General features: G+C 36.5%; 3 protein-coding genes across 3 annotated transcripts; all 3 read left to right on the top strand.

The window, feature by feature from the left end:
* The first annotated feature begins 1,363 nt into the window (after window positions 1-1,363).
* On the top strand, window positions 1,364-10,056 carry LOC114277610 (uncharacterized). The gene is made up of 4 exons (XM_028219515.2): window positions 1,364-1,522; window positions 4,772-5,501; window positions 5,598-5,681; window positions 9,536-10,056. The coding sequence occupies exons 2-4, from the start codon at window positions 4,787-4,789 to the stop codon at window positions 9,631-9,633; spliced, it is 897 nt and encodes a 298-aa protein (XP_028075316.1). The 5' UTR covers window positions 1,364-1,522; window positions 4,772-4,786; the 3' UTR covers window positions 9,634-10,056.
* Window positions 10,057-15,928: 5,872 nt separating this feature from the next.
* LOC114277601 (uncharacterized) lies at window positions 15,929-16,987 on the top strand. The gene is made up of 2 exons (XM_028219500.2): window positions 15,929-16,837; window positions 16,940-16,987. Exons 1-2 carry the CDS (start codon window positions 15,929-15,931, stop codon window positions 16,985-16,987), a joined length of 957 nt encoding a protein of 318 aa, XP_028075301.1.
* A 4,862-nt stretch (window positions 16,988-21,849) lies between these two features.
* Window positions 21,850-23,021, top strand: DAZ2 (C2H2-like zinc finger protein). Its single transcript, XM_028219487.2, has one exon. It carries the CDS (start codon window positions 21,978-21,980, stop codon window positions 23,019-23,021), a length of 1,044 nt encoding a protein of 347 aa, XP_028075288.2. The 5' UTR covers window positions 21,850-21,977.
* Window positions 23,022-23,788: the final 767 nt, after the last annotated feature.

Here is a 23,788-nt window from a genome sequence, read left to right as displayed (position 1 = left end):
TTTCGTCTCTTGCTCTTCTTCTTCCTCTACTTCGCTTTTTTCTTTTTCTTTATTTTGGAGGAAGCAATTGAACTTAAAAATGCATTATAATCAATGGTCGCCGTATCTAATACATCTCAGATTACATCAAAATGTACATTTCTAACCATTAGAATGTTATCTGGGTTTACGGTTTTGTTTGGTGCAGCTTATTGAGTTGCTTAAGAGTGTATTATTATTATTATTTTGTGGAAAATGTGTCAGGTACAATTTCTTTTTATAGGTAATGAGAGAAGTTTAAAAAAGTCAATTATAAAAATTTGAGTAGTGCTTTTCATTTCTACTTATTTATTAATTTTCATTCGAGAAAAGTTCACAAGTTTTGCTGCAATGTTTTTTGGATGAAACGCCCTAGCAACCCAAAGTGTATCTGTCCAAACAAGACTTTGTTTCACACACCATCTATAATAACAAGATACTAGTTAAATTGAGAAACAACAGAAACAACAACATTTGGAGTGACAAAATTTAAGTTGATGCTTATTTTGTTGCATAGGCACAAGAGTACCAACGAAAAGCATATGTTATTATGGCCTTTGTATCATATGTGAATGCTCAAAGGGTGTGGCTTTAAATACTAATTCGTTTATAATTTTTTACTATTTCTCATATGATGCTTATTATAATAAATAACATGTCAAGAACATAAAAGATTTTTATAAAATGAAATAAAAATGTATTCAGCTTGTTTGGTTTCGTTTTTCTGAAAACAGTTCTCAGAAAATTACTTTCTTATTTTCCGTTTTTTTTTTGTTTTTAATAAATTTTTTTAATATTTTAAGCAATTTTTTTAATTTTTAGATATACCTAACATAAATATACCTAAAAAGTAAAAAATTTGTGAATTTTTTTTTTAAAAATTCATTAAATACCAAAAATATAAAAAAAAATACGAGAATTCAGTACATTTTTTGTATTTTTATGTATTTAATAATTTTTAAAAATATTTTTTCACAATTTTTTTATTTTTTAGATACATCTAAGTAAGGTGTATCTAAAAAACTAAAAAAATGTTTAAAATTTTAAAAATATTCACTAAAAAAAAACACGAAAAATAAAAAACTCAATTTTTAAAAAACTTAATCCAAAACACTCAAATCAAAGACACTGATTTGTGTTTGTTCCATTCTATTCGGCCGAGCAAATTTGTGATGTAGCCCTTTCAAAATCTTATGAAAACTGCAAAGTCTCAAAAATGCCCTCAGTTAAAGAGCTTTTGTTTAAAAAAAAGAAAAGAAAAAAGGCAAGCAAAGCAAGAAGCCGGGGTGTATATGCGAGCGACTATGCGTATATAATGGGGGTAAAACCGTAAAATGCGGACTTCGAAAACAAAATTTATGAACATTTATAATTGAAGGGACTAAAACGATAGGTTCGTTTTGATTTGTTTAGAGAGCCAACTCTCATTCTTCGCTTTTTGTTTTTCGAAACCCCACATCTCTCTCTCTCTCTCTCTCTCTCTCTGCGGTTTCAATGCACTCAGGTAATGTATTCTCTTCCCCAGCTTGCCATGAAAGCAATTTTATTCTTTTTCCTGTAATTCATTCTCTTCCTTTATCAACTCTACACATCCATTCGTACTCGTATATCGATGGAAAACTTACTTCTCTGTTGTGTCTAATCGCTTAGTGACTCTTCGATTAAGATCTTGAATTTTGGGAAACTTCGCTGATTCTTTGTGTCCTCTCGCTCCAAAGTCTTTTGGTATCTAAGTTTTGTTCTAATTTGTAAAGTTAGGTTGTGATTATGTAGGCTTCTGTTTTAATTTACTGATTTCATATATAGTTGATTGCATTGCGTGTGCACTTTATTGTGACAGTTCATTACAAATTAGTCCTATTGGTCTTGTTTATATGTTGGTTGAATATTATAAGCTGTGTTTCGACAAATTTGTTGTCAATTAGGTGTTTAGAGTTCAGTTTGACCTTGTTGATATATGGTGATTGCTAGGTTAAGATCACTCTTGTGAAAATAAGATTTTAAAGTTTGAATTTTTACTGCTCAAAATGGTTATTTACGTCGCAGTTATTATAATTTTCACTGGTTTGAGTTATCAAAAATTGGAGTGGATGATCACGAAAAAATATTGTGCTGTGTAATTATTCTTAGTTTGCCAAGGAAGAGAAGAAAAAACTTTTTGTGGCAGTGGTTTTGCCCCATCCTTGTAGTTCTTGTGTTCTTTAGTATGTGTTTTCCCTCCACATTTTCAGTGATTTGTCCGTTGACTACAATGTATGCTCATGCAACAAAAGTAGTGACTTTGATTTGATGTCACACATTGATCCCTTTATTTGTTGTTTCATTTCTGCTTCCAGTGGAAAAGGACTAGCATGTTGGTCCATCAATTAACTGATAGTCTGCTTGTAGATGGAGTGGGATGGAGAAACAAAAATAGAGCACTCACTAGGTTTAGTGTAGGGTTACCCTAGCAACTTGGAGTAGATTTGAATTCGGCAGTCTAATTCAATCATTTTCCAGCCAAAACTTGATCTAAGGCTAAATCTCTAGGTTCTAACATACTCAAAACCCAGGTCAAAGTCTTCAAAGTCTCCAAAGGTCTCATATCAACGTCCAAATTCTAATGCATTAAACCATTAAATTTTATTTAATTCATCAATAAATTCATGCTTTATTCAAATTCAAATTCCACCATATTAATCTTTAGTCTTGTATTTGCCAAAGTTCCACCTCAATTCCACCGTTCTTATCATTTTTGTGAAGTTAGAGAATTCATTTATAGATGAGACTGTGAGAGGTAGATGAAGAACATGAATATTATATTGACATGAAACCTTAGTCACTGTCTGGTATCGTTTCTATTTATGTATTTCAATTTCATTTTTCGTGTTTTTGTAGAAGTTTGGAAGCATCCAATATTTTCGTATTATTTTAATTTTGTGCAAAAATAGTTTTGAAATTTTAGAAATACAATTTATTAGTGTTTTCTAAAATAGGTTGTCTTCAAAAAACTTTCGCAAAATAGATATTGGAAAAATTTTGTTAAACAAGTTTTCATATTAGTTTCCTTCCCCTTCCATTTTTATTTTTTATTTTTTTTTATACATAACAGAAAACAAACAAAATGATACCAAACGTGGCCTTAAATTCTTACTTATTTGTGGCTTTCCAACTTTTTCCTGAATTTTTCTTGATTACAGCTTCACAAACTTTCACATAATGTAAAGGGCCTACTTTTCTTTGCACTATACCTTTTGGAGTGCTTAATTCCAATAAACACCAAAAAGTATCCATTCTTAACACAAAAACTGCTGGCTTTTGGAGACTCGTTCCTCTTCATTTATGCACAATTTACTAGGGTTGTCTTGTCTTCCTTTTTTGGGAGTTAAGCGATGAGTTGGGTAAGCTTCCTTAGGGTATGGTTAATGGTGTTTCGGTGGAGACTTGGAAGAATTCACAATGTTTTTTTTTCTTTTTCTTTTTTGTGCATGAGTTTTCATTATAAGCATGAGGTGTTGGTTGTAGAGTTCTTCCAATAAATCTCAAGCATAAGGTGGCTTAATTATGCTTACCAACACATTTTAGGCCATGTTTGTGATTCTCATTTTTATGCAATCTAAGCTTTGTTAATTTAAGGTTCAACAAAGCAATGTCTTAGCTTAGAGGGTCCCACAATGTCTTAGCATAGTTGTTAAATCAGGCTTCGAATCGTGAATCGAAGTGGCCTTGTACCGAATCTTGAATCCTAAAGGTTCGTCACTTTTCTAAATTATATAGAGAAACATGTCTACACACTTGCATATTAACTATATCTTATAAATATGAATCAATGAAAATATTGTTTGGAATGATGATCACATGGGCTAATATGTAGGATCATCGCTTTACTTTTTCCCTTTTATTGTTAATAAATAAAGTAAACAAAGACCTACTTTTAATTTCTAAGCAACAATAACTCAACAACTATGTTTTTCACTTTTTATGACTAAAGTAATAGAAACACTCATCTCCAAGGGGGTAAAGTAATCCAAATCTCCGAACATTTAAGATGATTCCTTCTATATAAGTGCAAACAACCTAAAATATTGTAGAGAGAGAAGGTTTGTGTTTTTTTAGGGTTTGAGTCTTTGAGAGTAAATAGGGAGGGAGAAAGTCAAAGGATAATATAAAAGCAAAGAAGGAGGCCAATAATCGATTTTAGCTAATTAAAAGTGAATTGATCAATTCATGATTCACCGATTCACCGTCAATTCACAACTATTTTGTGATTCATGTAACTAGTTCGTATCGATTACTCACTGAATCAAATCAAATCGTGCGATTCTAATAACAAAGTTCTAGAGTAATATGCATTTTTGAACAATTTAAACCAATAAGTGTGTTACGTATTTTCTTAGGGTTTTCTTCATACGATTCCACAGCATTCATAATATGAGTACTTTCATTCACAATCAAACTTGAATCATGCAGTAGCATGATAAATAATTCTACCATATAAATTTAATGAAAATGGTAACACCTATGGTATTACAAATAATCTGTTACTCTGTTATCACTTGCCAAGATCAAGATGTTTGTAGGGCAACAGATTACTTGTTAGATTTTTTTGTTTGCTCATTTCCAGTATAACGCATTATCTTCGTGAAACAAATATGCATCCAGATAAAAAAATGAAGGAAAGATAGATATAAGTATTTTGTTTTGTGGGGGTGCTGTTGAGTTGACCTCTAATTTATTATGGTGCATCCCCTGAACTTGTGTTTTGTTGCAAAAGATTGAATAACTTCAGATGGTTCAACAAACTATTGATTCCAAGTTTAGTGGATATGGGATTCCAAATACTGAAACTGGCTTGGCCAATCAAGATAAGCAACTGCCACTGCCAGTGACTGCAAAGAAAATGGCACTGAGAGATTTGCAGAATGAGAATAGAATTGCAGTGCCCAAATCTTTGGGAAGCTCTTTATTTCCAAAGGAGAGTGGACCCACAATCAAGGCTGTTAAGGCTTCTGGTACCAAAAGGCCTGCACCTGAGTGTCTGGTGAGTGCACCTCAGCACCAGTCTCCAACCAGTAATGCTGCAAATGGGCATCTTGTGTATGTTCGTAGAAGACCTGAAGTAGAACTAGCTAAAAGCAGCATCTTTGATAACACAAACAGTAATGCCTATTGTCCACAAGCAAGAAAACTAGGTGACCAGGATGAAACACCGCAACCAAAATCCCAGATGAAGGAGCCTAAGATTTGTGTTCCAGAAGTTGCACCTATTCCAAGGACTTCTTTGATGTGCTACTCATCTGGAAAACCATCAGTTCCTCCCTCTATTGGGAAGTCCAGTAACATTGTACAACCAACAGATGCTAATTATCTTCCTATTTCTTCTTCTACCCCTCCATTGGATTATCCAAAGAAAATGAATAACCAGCACTGGGAAGAGCGATATTGCCAATTGCAGGACTTGTTGAAAATATTGGATCAATCAAATCAAGAAGATTATGTTCAGAGTATGTCCTTGAATTTCAATGAAATGGCTTTTGAATGCTCTCTTTTCATTGCTGTGATTCCTGTATTACTGATCTGCATTGTGTTTTATCCATCAGTGCTTCGATCCCTCTCTTCAGTTGAACTTAGCAGGCATGCTGTCGAACTAGAAAAGAGATCAATTCAGCTTTCTTTGGAGGAAGGTAATATAAATTTTAACTTGTAGCTTTTGAATTTATGAAACAATTAAGAAGGATATTAACATGCAAAATTGTACAACCAAGAATAAGGATATAATATGCACTGAATCTGCCCCTCCCAGAAAATGGGCACTATATCATGAAGAAGTTGTTTTGGTTCTATTGAACTTCCGATCTGAAATTTCCCTCATTTACTTCATACAACTCTTATTTTTCTTACAATCTTAAATATGCTTTTATGCTTAATGTCAGTGCCAGGCATTGTTATTTGCTTTTACAAGGAACTTTTATAATTTATAGTTGATAACAATGTGCTAGGGTACTGCCAATGGTATGTAGGTCGTACATCTGTTTTCTTTTATTTTTTGTGGAGAATGGGTATTGGAAGCTGCCACCATCAGGTTCAGATTCTTCGAGTTTTCTCTTACATAGAAAGGATTTATTAGCATCTAACATGGGTACAAGGTGCCAAAAATGGTAACTTTTTGAAATGGAAATTGAGACTATTCTGAACACAGACATAGGTGGTGGGGTCTGAGACAGACACCAGCAGCAGCCTAACATCATAAAATAGGTAAGACTTTGCTTCCATAGGTAGTCCTTCTTTTAGGTATATTGTGGACCTTGCTGTTGTATGAATAATAAATTATAGTATGATGATATGCCATCTGCTCTGGAGTTTTAGGGTTTAAAATTTGGTATCTCGGTTGGATATCATGGATTAGATGCTAAATATGCTCCCCATGTTGGATTCTTATTGACAGACTATTTGTAGCAAAAACTGCTTTTAAAATCATCTATATTATTATAAAGGGCCCGTTTAAGAATTGGCTATTTTAGTTGGTTTTTTGGCTTTTTACGAAAGGATGCACAGAAAAGTAGGGAGAGTGATGTGACAACTTGTAGTGGTTTTTTGGCTATTTTCTATACTTCCCAAACAAGGCCAAAGATAGAACACTAGTTTGGTGTTTCCTTCTTTTGAATCCCAATAAATTTTTTGCTTTTCTGGGAAAATGTAATTGTTTAAAGTAAGCTATTCTAGGAATTTTCTTATCATTTAAGAATGTGATTTAAAACTCCTATTCTTTTGCAAATATCGAGAAGTGGGAAATTGATTGACTGATTGGTGGGGGTGAAGGATGAGAGAAATAAATTAGATTCCGTGAAAATCTCTCCCACTTCATTTTTTTGGTTAAACTGCTTATGACTGGCCACATTTATACTTTCCATCTCTTTTCGATGCTGCATAGGCGTAGTGTGTGCATTCCCTCTATTGTTTAACATTCTTCCATAAAAATTGTGTATATTTACTAGAACTGTTGTGTACTTTATAAGGTAAAGAGGTGGCTAGTTTGTTTTTAGCCAAGGAGGTGGTTATATACAGGGCAATTTACGCCATTACTTCAGAATTACAGTAAACGTTAAAGGGTTCAATAAACAATTCAGATAGTGATAGTTTTGCACGCACAGTATGATGGAATTGTCTATTTTTACCATAACCGCCTCCTCTCTGCTACAATTACCTACTTTTTCTGTTAGAAAGCTAAGGTAGAAATAACATAGCTACTTTATACTGTCTACAAAAGGTTATTGTCACCTGGTGTGTTGTATTGCATCTTTTGGGATGGGGTTTTGTTTGATTGTTCCATTTTGTGCAACCATTTCGTCTGTTAATGCAGGAATTTTTGCGCTTCTGTTATGGTAATGACTATTTTGTAATAGCTAGTTTTAAATGTATTGTCATACTGCTAATTGCAAGGTCTCTAATATTGTCTTTTTGTCTCAAAGCAGCTGACCATACTTCGGTTGCCATAGGCAACTGTAAAACTTAAGTTTTTTTCTTTTGATTTTATACTCTTCCCCTCCTCTTTTTACTTTTCCATTAATTCTGACCGATAAAAATAGGATAATGATTATTCCAAAATTTATTTTTGTTGTATCTTTAATGGTGACATTTCAAGTCATCGTTAATTATGATTAGCATACTGGATTATATCAATTATGCTTAAGATAAGATCCCTTTCCTTAATTGGTTTTATTTGTTTTCTGATTTCTACAAGTATCATATTTTTTGCTGCAACATGATTTTTTTTTTGGATGGATGTATATTTTTGATATTGGAGATTGTTTCAATTTCCATTTCTCATTGGACACTAGGAAGGCATATTATCGAGGATATCTGAGAGAGGTAATCAATTCAGCTGAAACAACCCATCCAACTTCACATATGATGTGATATCCTGGGTTTTGCGACCTTACCTAAATATAAGGTTGGGTTTTGCAGCAATCTCTTTTTTTCTTTTTTTTTAATAACTCTTAGATGGCATTTATTTTGATACGAGATATTTCCTAGGATAGTTCTAGGAATGTATTTTCTTTCTATGCTCTGTGGGCAAAATCTCTCAGTGAGAGATCTTACAGGCCATTGCCTAGTGCTGTGTTCCATTTATGTGGGTTGCCTAGTGTTGGACCTAGTTTTTGGCATTATTTGCTTGAAGTGGTTGCTCTCATACTCAAAACTGTGTTCTCCTGCTTTATTGTCCAAATTTTGACCATTGCACTAAGCAAATCACCAGAACAATATATTGGAACTCTCAAGTTATTTTATAAGAAACCTCTCTAAGTAATGTTAGAAAATTCTCCCAGTGCATTTTTCATGGGATATATTTTTTATTGAAATATATGGACCCTGGGAGTTGGTTTGGGATAGCTGTCATAGTGTCTCAACTCAACTGTTGGGCACAATTCGGGCCCTTAATACGCCCATGAGGCTGTGCAAGGGGATGCATTGGCAGGATAGTTGTGACGTACATGTTGCTGTTGGCTTTCCCTGTTAGTTGTGCAGCAAGGTCAAAACTAAGCTAACCTTGTACATATCTATTGTACCTTGCTGCACTGTCAAATGGGGAGGGCTAGGTCTGCTTGTTGCTGTTGGCTGTCCTGTTACTTGTGCTGCAAGGTTTAGTGAAGCTTACATCGTGTACCATCTGTTGTTCCTTGCTGCACTGTTAATGGGGAGGGCCTGGTTCCTTGCATGTAGGTTGGATATTGGATGTTTCAGCAGGCTGCAGATGTATGTCACATGCTATTGAATGATGACATGCATTGCAGTATAGGCTGTGCATCAATCATGTGTTTCTATCTTTACTTAGTGGACGGACAGGGGTGAGCCTGTTAGATCATGTGTGATATTAATTAGTTTCTCCTTTCATTTATGGCATCATCTAATTGTTTTTGTAATGCTGTTCTTAATCATAACCATTTTGTTACTTCTTGTCTCATCAAATTTTTATGCTGCCATCAAATTTTTGTGCTGCATTTGGTTGCCAAAGACATAGGTAAAAGAAATTACTTGGAATCCTCCAACAGTTCGGAGTTTAACTTTAAACACAAGCTTGATTTGTGTGTGTGCATGTGTGTGTGTCACTGCTTGTCTTTTGGACTACTGTTAAGTTCTTGCTATCACTACCTAATCATAAAATTCAGAATTTTTATGTAGAATACAGGAACATAATTGAAGACTTTGAATCTTGTCATGGATCAAGTTCACAATGGCTTTAGTAAGATTCCAAGGATTATTTCTTTTCCTACTATCACTTGGCAATAAATAGATCATAAATGTATCATATTCAATAATAGACACATTGAATAGCGGCAGCAGTTGTTACGAGTAGTGGTTGAAGAATTAATGAATATTCCTGCCTTTTTTGTTCTATTACTGCTTTACATGCCTAGTATTGTGTTAGATTCAGACTTTTCATCGGAATTATCTTGCTTATTGATTCCTGCTCACTTTTGAATATATTGAGGCAAGAAGAGGCTGATGTGCTTTAATTTTTTTTCCCTCCCTTTGACAGCAAAAGAGATACAACGTGTTCGACTTTTGGATGTCTTGGGAAAATATTCAGAGATCTCTAGAGCGCCCTCAGCTCAACAAGGGCAGTCGGAGAACTGAGAGAATGTAATGAACCAAGCTTTCATTGTGTTTCGGACCAAAGATTGTGACCTTCTCTCCTCTTTATCTGGATTTCTGCATTGGTCATCCTCCAAGTAGTTTACCAGTATTCCCTGTAAGATGTCTGACTACCATTTCTGCTAGACCTCCTAATCCTGAGACTGAAACCAGTTAATACTTGTCGATGCTGTATTGTATTAACCATCGCTTTAGTGAAGTTTCTACTCTCACCCTCATCTTTTGTTAGAATTTGTTCCTTTGCACGTAGAGTTTTCTTAATTTTCTGAGTCATTGCAGAGCATCAAAAAATTTGACGTAAAGAAATTGTTCTAGTGGGTGCACAATGTGAAACAATTGGGAATATGAGACGAGCACTGTATGGTTGAAATTTATGCTAAATGTTAAGCTGTGAATTTTTACTAATGGTCTCAGGTTGCAATTCACGACGCTTGTTTAAGTTGCTCTATTTTAGTTTCAATTCAAGTGAATAATATTGTTTGATATTGTGCTTAAAGAAAGTGTGGTGGTTTTAGAACAATGACATTGTTTTTTGATAAATGGCTGTGCATGAAGTTAAAGCGGACAAAGCATCTTGCTATCTGATTGAATATCGATTGTTATATGAAAATGTATGTAAATGCAGTTTCATTCAATCCTTGAAATGTTAATGTTGTGGCGTATTGGTATGCATCATTGGATGGATAAGAAGAGAAGTTGCAAGAAAAAACTGATATCAGATTAGTGGCTGGGTGACAGACTAGCTCTACAGGTAATGTCACACTGCCACCTTTTATACTACATATTAGTGTCACCTTTTGTGTCAGTATATTATTAGTTAATGTAGCATTACGCTAATTGATGACGCCGTTAATGTAGTCAACGAAAACGAGTTAATTTGAATAGAAAATATTTTTTGTATTTTAAAGACAATGTCTTTTTGCTTTTAAAAGAGTACACAAAAGTAGACCAATCTTATTAATAAGTCATTATTATTGTTACAACGCTACCCTACCACTATTGTTGTACCACCACTACCCTACCATTCCTATCGCCAGCACCACCACTCCACACCATCACTACCATAACCAAAAATATATATATTTTTTTCTAAGTCCCAAAGTCCCCAAATAGCAAGCATTCAATATATATATATGGAAAATATTTGAGACTCCTATTTTATGGACCTTCATAACTCCTAAATGATTGTGATTGGTCAAATGTATTTTTGTTTTTTTTTTTCCAGTAATGATTCAGACTACAAATTTTGGGAGAAATTCTATTTCCACCACCCTGATAAGCTCAGTCAACACACTTAATGAAAAATTACATTAATGACAGTTATATCCTAATTAAAAATTACTATAATAGCCATTGATCAACACTCCTAATATTATATATACAAATTCTCTATACACATCTTTTAGAAATAAAAATATCTCAATATACACTTTTTGAAACAAAAAAATTAAACCCTAATTTTTCTTTTGTAATCACTTTGCTTCCTATACACTCTGTACTCCTCTCTGTTATTTGCAAACAAAAAATCTCCTCTATTGCTTTAATCTTTAAGTTTATACTCAATTATTAACATCGAATAATTATTAGTTCAACAATTTTTATTTGATTTTGATATGGAAGAGTTGCAAACCAATGACAGTTCAAACTCAAGCAATGGTGACAGCAAAATCAGCGTTGAAAAGGTAAAATCGTGGAATATTTTTTATTTATTTTTTTCGTTTTTTAGTCGGCAACGCAGTGCCGAATTTGTTAAATTAATTCGGTTACTAGATATCGAAATAATATGAATAGTTCGGAACTAGGATTACGATTTTTTAATTTATTTCGATAATAGAGTACCGAACAAAATTAATATTTTCGGTCATAGAGTACCGAAGAAAATTAATATTTTTGGTCCTAGAAGTTCGAATTTTGTTATTATTTTCGATTTTTGTTTTCCGAATTATTTTACTTATTTTGGCTCTGTAGAACCGAATTGAAATTTTCGCCCTCCTCTTTAGATGGCATGCACTGAAGAACCTGAGATTCAATCGGATATTATGGTGGATTGTACTAGCCATTTTACAGCTAAATAGGTAATTTTTTAACATAAAATTTGTAAATTCATAAATTTGTACTAGTTAGTTTGTTTAGTTTGTTATTATGAAAGTTATGTGACATCATATATAGGTTTTCGACAACAAAGATGAATTGCTCACTTGGGTACGAGACATTGGAAGGATAAATGGCTTCGTTATTATTATAAGAACGTCGGACTATGGTGGCGGTCGTAAGAGACCAAGAATTTGTCTTGCTTGTGAGCGGAGTGGGAAGTATAGATTGCGTAAAAAGTTAAAAGATGGCCCAAAAGACTTATTGAGACAAATTGGTACGAAAAAGTGCGAATGTCCATTTGATTTGAGGGCATTCAAGTTGAAAACAAATGATGAATGGACATTGAATGTCATTTGCGGGCTGCATAATCATCCAGCTGCGGAGCATCTCCAAGGACATTCATATGCAGGGAGATTGTTAGCTAATGAAAAGTCGTTATTAGTTGATATGTCAAAGAGCCTAGTAAGACTAAAAGAGATACTCATTACACTCAAATAGAGGGATGCCCTTAATATGAGCACAATGAAGATAGTTTACAATGTACGACATCGATGTAGAGTTCTACAGAAAGCTGGTAGATCCCAGATGCAACAACTGTTGGGTGAATTAGCGAAACATAAGTACATTGAGTGTCATCGATGTGAGGAAGGCTCTATGACTGTCACAGACTTGTTTTGGGCACATCTAGTGTCACGACCCCAAACCGCCCCTAGTAGGATGGTGCCGTGATGGCCAGTAATCCGAGATTACTGAAGGCCAACTTTCAAAATTCACACACAATCAGAGTATTACATAGGGGGCTAACATGTGCGGAAGCAATAATTTACAATACAAGTGGTCCATAAGAGCAGTGCATAGATAAAATGAAATGACATACATCTTTAACATGGTCTTACATCTTGAATATAACATAAGCAAAATACATGTTACATCTTGATCAAAGGCCTCTCAAGCCGACATGTACAAAACACATGAACTACAAGTCGAGAAACATAATCTTCCAGATTGTCGACATCCTCACTGCCGACATAACATACATACAAAACACACATCTTGGCGTAGCCGACTTCTTGCTTGTTACCTACATATATACATAGGGAGGGTGAGCTTGGATACTCAGTGAATGGTACAAGTAATAAAGGGGTTAAATGAATGATACCCAAGATCTTTTCAAACAATACATAATATATCTTTATCAAAACCATACATAACATAGCTTAGCTTGGCTTGAAATAAAACATCAATCGAACCTTGGTCTTTCAAAACTTACTTACTTACTTAACATACGTCAACTTAAAACATGGGGTGATGACATTCCGGGCAAAACAAAAGCATAACCTCGGCATCGAGCACACCCGTTCATAGTTCGTCGGTGACCGATATCTTAACAAGGGTGTTACTTAGGCTTAACGTCCCCTAGCACGAAAGGACGGTGCTACCTAGGCTTAAAGTCCCCTAGCATGGAAGGACTATGCTACATAGGCTTAAAGTCCCCTAGCACGGAAGGACTATGTTACCTAGGCTTAACGTCCCCTAACACGAAAGGACGGTTCCAAGAATGTCATCCAAAACAAAGCTTATACTTGATACATAAAATAGGGATATCATTCATGCTTAACAAATACTTTTATCAAAACAAGGCAAAGCTTTATCAAAATCTTATAACATAGCTTTATTAAAAATACCACTCACATAGCTCTTCGGACGTTGGGATCCAGGCAAAGGTCCAAGTCCTACAAATACATGGCAAAGTCTACTGAATGCACTTCTCAAAACAAGTCTTACATGCATGCAAATGATCTCGGGAAAACATGATGGAAGTCAAAACACTGTTTTACATGTCAGGGAGACATGCTGGGTATCAACCAGGTCTTTGCCGAGGTCCCACACCTCCTGGCCGAGGTGTGGCTACCTAGGCTTCGGTGTGCGGCTGCATGCCGAGGTGCGCACAAGACAAACTAAAGGTGTAAGTGATCATGCAAGGTAGGCCAAAGTGAGATATGATGCTTGGCCCAAGTGTGAGGTCTAGGTAAGAGTGATCTCGGCGACTACACTTAGGGAAGTGAGGTCTGGAGATCTGGGTTTCCACACGTGAAGAACAGGAAGAACATGAACATGAAGATCATGAAGAACATGAATGCTAAAATCATAACTTCTTTATTACAAAATCTGGGATTTCATGCTATGAGTTCGAAAACATGGACCTGGGTACCCATACTTGAAGATCATATGGAAACAAACACAAAACATGGACCTAGGCATGAGCTTTCGGATCAAAACATGACTTTTCTTGAAGAACACACGAATACTATTTTTTCTTTCTAAAATCGAATTTCAAAGCAATGCATGGCTTACAAATTGTATTCAATCATGTAATGCAATAACATGAACATGAAGAACGACAAGAGCAGATCAAGAATCTAACCTTAGAACACGAATCTAACGGTTCGATCTCTAGGGATCAAGCTTGGAAATCTACTCTCCCTGAAGAACTCCTCTCCCTCTTCTAGAGCTTCTCTCTCTTCTTCAAAACAAGGATATAACAAATGATAGGTTTCTCTCTCTGCCGACTGACTTAACACTCAGCTCGGACACGTGGTAACGACTGGTTGGCTCTCCTAAAAAAGGTGATAGATTGACAAGACATGTGTAAGACAAAGTGTATCTAACAAGCTACCCGGTAAGGCACTCCGGCAAGTGATGACATCGGCTAAGGACAAAGCTTCGGCAACTAAGGTGACAATAACCTCGGCTAGTAAGGACAACACTTGACTAAGTTGTGCCACACCTTGGCCTAGATGTGCCACACCTCGGTCTAGGTCATACCACTCCAGGACAAGATCACTTAGGTGCAAAGGTAACATCTTGGCCTAGATAATACACATCTCGGTCTTGGTGATGAACACCTCGGCCTAGATAATGACATCTCGGCCAATATGCCAGAGCGAAAGTGGAGGTCAAACAAAGTGGTTCCAAGATAATTCTAAACTGAAGATGACCTCGGCTTGGAATGATCTAGGCTTAACATAACTTAGGCTCGAGACACCAAGGAAGGAACAAAGCATGCACACAACACTTAGGCAAATCACATAAACACAAAACAAGACATGGACCTTACTTAGGCAAAACAAGTCACAAACATACAAATGCAAGCTTAACGAGTCATAATCATACAAATGCTCATGAACATGACTAAGACATAAATGTGGGTTGTTACATCTAGTGAGTTTGGATTTGCTTCGTACATTTCCTCGTGTGTTGATTATGGATTGCACATATAAGACGAATAGATATTGGCTTCTTCTTTTTGAAATTGTGGGAGTAACATCAATTCATATGACATTCTCCGTGGCTATCGCATACTTGCAAACTGAGCGGGTTGATAATTATGCATGGGCATTACAAATATTGCGTGATCTTATGGACGACAGTGTTTTACCTGAAGTCATTGTCATAGACAGAGAGCTTGTTTTGATGAATGCCATTGACAACACCTTTTCGAATGCTCGACATTTGTTATGTCGTTGGCATATTAATAAGAATGTATTGACAAAATACAAGAAAATGTTTGAGACAAAAGAAAAATGAGACAAGTTTAACACTGCATAGAATTATTTGATATTGTCATCGACTAAAGAGGAATACGATGATCACCTTGCAACACTACATAAGAATTTCAGTAACTATCCGGAGGCAATCAAATATGTTACTGTGAGTTGGTTGAATCCATATCAAGAAAAATTCATTGCGGTACATACAGACATGTGTATGCATTTTGGAAATGTTACAACCAATTGGTAAGATTTTTTTCTTTTTTTTTTAATTTATTATAAATCATATTGTTATTTTTAATTATTATGCTTGACTATTTTGGTTTACATCCATATGAACAGTGTTGAGAGTGCTCATGCTAGATTGAAGAGGCAATTAGGTTCAAGTTAAACGACATTTGAGATTTCATTTGAAAAAATACATTGTCTACTTAAGTTGCAGCACATTCAAGTTAAAGCATCATTCGAGAAGAGTTTGACAACTGTACAACATCAATTCAAACCTTCTCAATTCAGAGAGCTCCGGGGTAATGAGTCTATTTGTGCATTGGAGTACGTGTTAGCAGAGAGTAAGAGAGCAAATTCAGTTAGAATTGATGTTGCAACATGTGGGTGTGTTCTTAGGCGCACACATGGTTTACCTTGTACTCACGAGATTGCTAGATTACACGAGACAAGGTCGTCCTATTCCACTCAGTAGCATACATGTACATTGGACGCGCCTTACTATATGTGTGCATAATCCGAAGGATCAGAAGTTGGAATTGACTTGTATCCCAGAACTTGAGTTGATTTTAAAGTGGTTTGAAGAGTTTGATATTGCCACGCAATTGGATATGTTAAAGAAGTTGAGGGAAATTGCAAATCCAGCGAGCACTTTTCATATTGAGCCCGATGTGAAACCTAATCCACGTCGAGGACATAAGAAAATTGATATATCTTGTCGTCTTGACCCGTGTGCATTTGAGTTAGTTGACGATGAGCATGATAGCCAGAGCACATTAGCTTCCAGTCAGTCAAAGAAAAAGAGAGCTTCAAAAGTGCATGAGAAGAAGCGGAATGTGAAGACAAAGACATATCGTACAAGAACAAGTTTACCGAGTGCATATGCTGTTGACTTTCCGCCTACGTCGATACCATTCATAAAGTTGATGAAGGATGTAGATGGTGATAGGAATTGTGGATTTAGAACTATTGCAGGTTTACTTGGTCTTGGAGAGAATGATTCGGTGCGAGTTAGGCGTGATCTGCTACTTGAATTGAATAATCACAGAGATGAATACGTCGTACTATATGGGTCGCATGAGAGGGTTAAGGAGCTAACACACATCCTTTCATATTTTGAAAATAGCCCAGGCTTTGATCGTTGGATGACTATGCCTGACATGGGGCATCTTATTGCATCATTTTATAATGTAGTCTTGTACCACTTGTCATTGCAACACTGTCTCACTTTCTTACCTTTGAGATCACTGCCGGTAACCCTAGCTGATCGTCGCGAGATTGCCATTGGATTTGTCAATAGAAATCATTTTGTGCAGGTATAAGTTATGAAAATAACCAAACATTGTTGTCTAATATTTGTGTAATTACAAATTTTATGTATTTGGTAAAGATATGTAATTTTTTGGATGTACGTATAGGTGTTTTTGGAAGCCGGTCATCCAGTTCCTCCCATTGCCATAGATTGAGGTATTACAGAGTAGTAATGAGAGGGTTAAGACATTAGTTTTTATGATTTACTAGTATAGAGTAACGAGGTAGATAACATTTTGCCATTGGATTTTGTAATTGTCAGTTTTGTTTTAAAAAATAGAATATTATATGCGTTATAGTTCTCTAATTTATGGAATGGATGTCATATTATTTTTACATTGTCTGAACACAAAACGTAATGAAATAATATTAACCAAGTGCAATTGCTGTTAAAAAGTAATAAGATTAAACAAGTATGTAAATAAAATATATATATACTAAATAGTAGTTCAATCCATCCACACCATCACAAATGACATGTGTGCTTGTACATAATCCAAAAGATACATAATTCGAAGATAATAATAATATTTGTCTCCTTATACATCTACCAACATCATCAGAAACTACTTGTGCTAACATTATGAACTACTATTAACTACATGACCAGCGTGTGTAATGTGCTCCAAAACGATGCGCAGTGGAAGAGCTAGGTGCAGACCGACCCTGAGTGGATGTGTTGGGCGCAGCTTCACTATTGTGCTGATCTTGAAGAAGTTGTTCGATTGCATCAATCGCGTAGTAAAGCCTATCAAGATGTTGAACACTGTCCTCATAGCCAGCCTCAATGAAAGGATGAGTAATCTGATATATCTGTGACATATGCTGCATTACGAGAACAAATATAACATTATGTACAAACTTGTAACAATTTACATAAATAATTTGCAATCTAAATGAAAAAAAGGATACCTGTGCGTCTTGGCTAGGATACTGATAATGATGGATATTCGGATCCACTTGAGAACGACGCGCTGGGTTTTGTACGTACATATGGGTAATGGTTTGGTACCAATCCATGTAACTAGGAACACAATCCCAAGGTTATCGTACTGTTGTACTCCTCTTCCGATTAGATAACACATGGTTGTCCCATGCCTCCCAAATGATGTCCAAGTATGCATACATAACATTGTAGCGTGGAGCTGTGGCTCCTCGAGAAGCATGCATAGGGCCAAGTGGTGGATTAGGGATTGTCTGCACTCTGCCAAACTGTCTCAACACTCTATCAGGGTGATATAGTTCAACTACTTTCAAACACTTTAGGCAACCATGGTAGAACGTAACTGGATGACATGGATGGACATCTCTACAACTCTGGTACGGGTCCCAAATAACCTACAAACAATAAAAACTGTAAGCTATGACAACTGTAAATTTTGTATGATATAGAGTTTCAAATTTTGAAGGACTTTTCAACTTACATCATGTACACCCAACCTATCAAGCTTCTCTCAAAAAGCCTGCAACTGTGTCTCTTCACCACACTCTCTCCGAGAAATCCAACGGTAAACATTTGGCATGTCTCGAGTGTAATTCATATTCAAGTGTGGTCGAAATCCACGAAAGTGCTCATAAATCCATCCCTCAAGGAGTGTCATGTAACCAGCTATTTGTTTCACGTCGGACCTGCTAGCGTACCCCAACTGTCTATATAAGTATGCCAATACAGCAGCACCCCAAGCATATGAAGATACAGTCGTCAAATCGGACAACAAACTCAAATAAACAACAGGGACCCTAGTACAAGTCTTGTCACTAAAAAGTGTACAACCCAACAAAAATAGCAAGTATGCTCTACCTGCACATGCAATTCTTTCCATTGAATCATTGTCTGTGACATTATGAAAGTGTGCCCTCAACCACTCAAGCCTCACTGAATTGCCTCCAGCAGTAGACATCTCATGTTTGACTTCTTGCTCATCAATTTCCAAGGTATTAACTACTAATGTAACAGCCCGCCTTTTTGACAACTTACGCACGCTAATAGATTTGCCTACAATGGGAAGCCCTAGGATAGTGGCGTCATCGTCCAATGTGATAGTCATCTCTCCAACAATCAAATGGAAGGTGTTTGTCTCCGGTTGCCATCTCTCAATAAAAGTAGACACTACAATTTTATTGACAAAGCGGTACGTGCAACGAGCTAATTGTGCAAGTCCTCACATCTCAACAATGTTTACAAATATAGCGTTGTTTCCTTGTTCCCACCACGGCCACGAACGAATCTTAGATGAGTGATTATGACACTTTAAGGGTCCCCTTTCATAAGCACCATTCCAAATAGCTGCGGCAACATGACTTTTAAAACTTTTAAGGATTGATGGATCAGTTGGACCTCTTGGAAATGGCTGAGTAAGGATATCTTCATCAACAACGTCAGCATTATCACCAGTAGGGTCATCATCCATAACTGGTGCACCATGTATAGGGTCATCATCCATGGCAATGTGCATGTTATCATCATGCACTTGAGCACGTCCACGTCCACGTCTCTCTAATTCACGGAGTCTTCTGTTCGAAGCTGTTACTGACCGACGTTCACTAGGACCGACATCCATCTGCATAAGAAAAGTTGTTCTTATCAACCCAATATAATGAAACATAATAAGCACTCCCATAAAAGGATCACATCAATGCAGGTAATAAGTAGCCTAAGCATGCCACCTTAATGAAATCTAGTACGCAGTTATAGACCATTAAATTCACAATTTGAATGATGTGAAATTAACTCAAGCTTTTAATACTCTATATAATGCAATTATTTTGTTCAGCTATTTAGCTAACAAAATTTATGAAGACCCAACTACTAAGCTAACAATATCATGTGAAAATACTAATACTGCACAGTTTTTTGTTTCTATTGTTATGCATTCAATTTGGGGAAAAAAAAAATACATAAACATACTCATAAAATAAAATTATTGGAAAAGAACCTAAAGTAAAACAAATATTGGTGGCCTATATAACCTGGTTCTATATCCAAAAAAAAAAAAAAAAAAAAACCCATTCGGCACTTTAGGGCCGAACTAACAAAAATATTTCAACAATTAAGTGCCGAAATTATTGTATTTATTCGGCATAAGGTCACCGAAAATATCGAATTGATTCGGTTGTCAAATGCCGAAGTTATGTATTTTTTTCGACATTTATTGGACGAAATTATACATAAAATTCGAAAATCAAGTGCCGAATTAAACACACATTCTCGGAAAGCCAGTGCCGAGATGTACACAGCACTTCCAGCCACGGAAAAAACATACTTTCATGCGAATGGAGTGGAGAGAGATCCGAAAATTGTCAATCTAATAACAAAATGATAAATGTAATAATAAAATTGAAAGATTTCTTACCTTAAACAAGATTTTCAACGGTGTTTAGTAGATATTCAATGGAGCTCTTGAAATCTGCAATGGAGGTGAGGAAAGTGCAGATTTTTTTTTTTTTTTTTTTTTTTGGGTTTCCTGTTTGAACTTCTTCTTCTTCCCTCCTGTTTGAAGTAGAAATGTAAATTGGGGTCACTTTGGTCTTCACGAAAGTGGGTGGAAGTAGATTTGTAAATTATGGTAAATTAAAGTGTGTGTATTTTGAGGTAAAGTGTGTGTACATATGAGTGAAAGATTTATTTGTAATTTTAAGGATGTGGATTGAGATAATTACTTAATAATTAAATTAGTAGAGATGTGTATTGAGAAAAGATTTGTCCTAAGTTTATTAGGGTGATGGAAATAAAATTTTCCTAATTTTGGTGTTTTAATGGAACACTAATGACATAGTAATGAATAAAAAAAATAAAATAAAAACAAATATGACTAAAACATCATATCATTATGGGTAGAACCCACTGTCAACTCATTAAAATTATGCAGCATGCTTGGGGGTTCAAAACAATCAGTGGGCAGAACTTGGTCTGGAGGCCAAGGCAACCAAATTCGTGGCTGACTTGATGAGGCAAACAACATGGCAGTTCTTAGCAGTTATGCATGTCAGTTTGCAGCAGTTACCCATGATGGGCAAAGACAAGGCAAGTCTGGACATCTGGAATGAAGGCTGAAACATAGCAGCAGTTAAGAGCAGTTATGCTCCAGAATTGTTCCTAAGTCCCTAGGCAGTTGGGGGTGTCAACTGCCATGCCACTTGGCATGCTTTCCTTGTAATGCTGGTTGGAAGTTAAAACTGATTGTAAGCCTATTTAGGCATCAGCCATGGAACTCGAAAATTAACTAAGTGTTTTGTAAGAGTTCCATAGGCATCCTTTGTATTGTTGGTGCAATCAATAAAGGTTGGGATTTTTCCTGTAATTACTTGCTGCCTATTCTTACTTGTTATAACACTCTGTGTGTGTGTGTGTATACATACTTGGCTGAGACTAAGTGTCCAACTTAGTGCCATTACAGGCTGGAAATTTTGAAACGAAAATTGACCCTGTAAGTAAAAAATTAAAATTTCAAAACATTTTTTTTTTTTCTTATTTCTCTAACACGTGCGTGGAGTTGATGAGAGTGGAATGTTTGTGGGGATCTGTATCATATATTTACTAACAACGCTGGTTCACTAATGGAGGTTGGTGTGGCCAACAACTAAATTTACATTTTTGTTTGTATATTTCCAATTTTACCCTCCAAAAATTAATAGCGAATCTTCTCCGAAAAACGCACGAGTCATGGCTGGCTAGGTCACGACACTCCACTCTACTCTACTCTACTCTACTCTACTCTGATCTGATCTGCAGCAACAACAACATCATCACATCACTTTCTCCTTCTTTCGTCCCCAGCCCTACATCTACACCATAGAATCGTCCCATTACATATCTGCAAGAGTAAACATTGAGATCATCAAAACCCTTTCACTTCCTCTCCAAGTGGTCACGCGCACACACAATACTTCCCAAGCAACCGAACAGACAGTCTCTTGAAATCGTCTCTCTCCCCCAAAATCTCCCGAGAAATTAAATATAAATATAAAATAGAATACATACAGATAAACATGCATAACTGAAAATAACTACCCAAATTCAAATCTATTTTCTCTCTCCTCCCTCTGTTTTCTCTCTCATGGAGTGGTAACCGCTTGCTTGGGCTACTTTAAGGCAATCATGACCCATTGTTCAACTTTTTCCCCCGAATCTGCATTTTCACAGAGATGATGACCAACCACAACCACACCACCTATCTCCAACTCTCATCTGCTCCGCCGGACCATCAAATCTTCCCGCGCTTTCCCTCTCTTGGTGTCGCCACCGCCAACCACCAAAATCCCAGAAAGAAGAGAACCAAATTGATCCCGATTGGGGTTACGAGTAGTAGCGGTGGTGGTGTTGCGACTGCCAAGCCTAAGTGTGGAAAAAAGCCAGACCCGAGTGCTCCCAAGATTACTCGCCCCTGCAGTGAGTGTGGGAAGAAGTTCTGGTCATGGAAAGCGCTTTTCGGGCACATGCGGTGCCACCCGGAACGCCAGTGGCGCGGTATCAACCCTCCGCCCAATTTCCGGCGACCCACTTCGCCGGAGATTAGCGGCGACGCCAGAATGACCCCGGAGGATCACGAGGTCGCCGCCTGTTTGTTAATGTTGGCCAATTCTCCTACTGCTTTTGAGACACAATGTGCTGCTACTACTACTGCTACTATGTTGGAATCTGATACTGTGGTGGTTAGGGATGACAAGGCGGCGGCAAGTGGCGGTGGCGGTGGCGGTGATGGTGATAATTTGGATGTGAATTGCCGATTCGAGTGTTCGAGTTGCAAGAAAGTGTTTGGGTCACATCAGGCATTAGGAGGGCACAGGGCTAGTCACAAGAATGTGAAGGGTTGTTTTGCAATTACGAGGAGCGACGGAGAGGAAGTGGTGGCGCTAGATCATGAGAGGAGTAGTGGTGGAGGGGGTGGAGAAGGAGAGGTAGTGATGAGGGAGAATGGGGGGGAGGAGGAGGATAAGATGGTGATGGTATTAGGGCACAAATGTAGCATATGTTTGAGGGTATTTTCTAGTGGTCAAGCCCTCGGTGGACACAAAAGGTGCCACTGGGAGAAAGGGGATGAACCATCATCACAAGGGCTCAACCCTTATGGACCAACTAAGTCCGAGGGATGTTGTGATTTGGACTTGAACTTGCCTGCCCCTGTTGAGGATGATTCTTCCTCCTCTTTTTCTTCAGGGTTGGCTTTGGATTTAAGGTTAGGACTATGATGAATGAAAATTTGTTAGGACTTTTACTTGGGTCCCTAATTTGCTAGTGTTCTACATTTGTTGGTATTATATATATATATATATATATTGTTCTTGTATGTTAGGGTTATTAATACTTGTACCAATTGATATTTGTCTTGAAAGAGGTTGTTGCAGCTCCTCTGTAATACTTTCTAATAAATAGGAAAGGTTGATATTTACTGAATCTTTTCATTTCATTTCATTTCCAATTATTCTTTTGTTTCCTTTTATGTATTTGATATTTATATTTTCTAGTTGTCATTGGGCATATGAGGACAAGTTTTGGCACAATGGTAAGATTGTTCCATTGCGATAGTCTCTTTGCACCCACAGATAAGGATATACATATACCAATCCCTCCTCAAATTCTATAATGATAGGCGCCTTATGCACTAGAGTTGGGCATATATGTATGATGAACATTGTTGGGCTTCAGGTGTTTCTATCTCAACATGTGTGTATATGTGTGTGTGCGCGTGTGGATGTCTGTATGTGTGATGTGTTTGCTCGCAGTGAAGACCTGATATAAATTGAAATGTGACAATGACAAGTCATATGTTTTTTCTAACTTATGAATTAGGTTTATTATGTTTATTTTTTTGGAGCTGTGTCAACTCTAGCTTGAAAAATCTACTTGTTACAACATAAGAAAACAATTGACAGTGTTCTTGAATATTACTATTTATATGGATATTCTGATAAATTTTGAATGATTTGTGTTACTTTGATAAACATTATTAGATCTA

Source organism: Camellia sinensis, chromosome 5, assembly GCF_055761805.1.
Source record: "Camellia sinensis isolate YWXY chromosome 5, ASM5576180v1, whole genome shotgun sequence".
Taxonomy (NCBI): Eukaryota; Viridiplantae; Streptophyta; class Magnoliopsida; order Ericales; family Theaceae; genus Camellia; species Camellia sinensis.
This window is presented reverse-complemented; position numbering and strand designations above follow the sequence as displayed.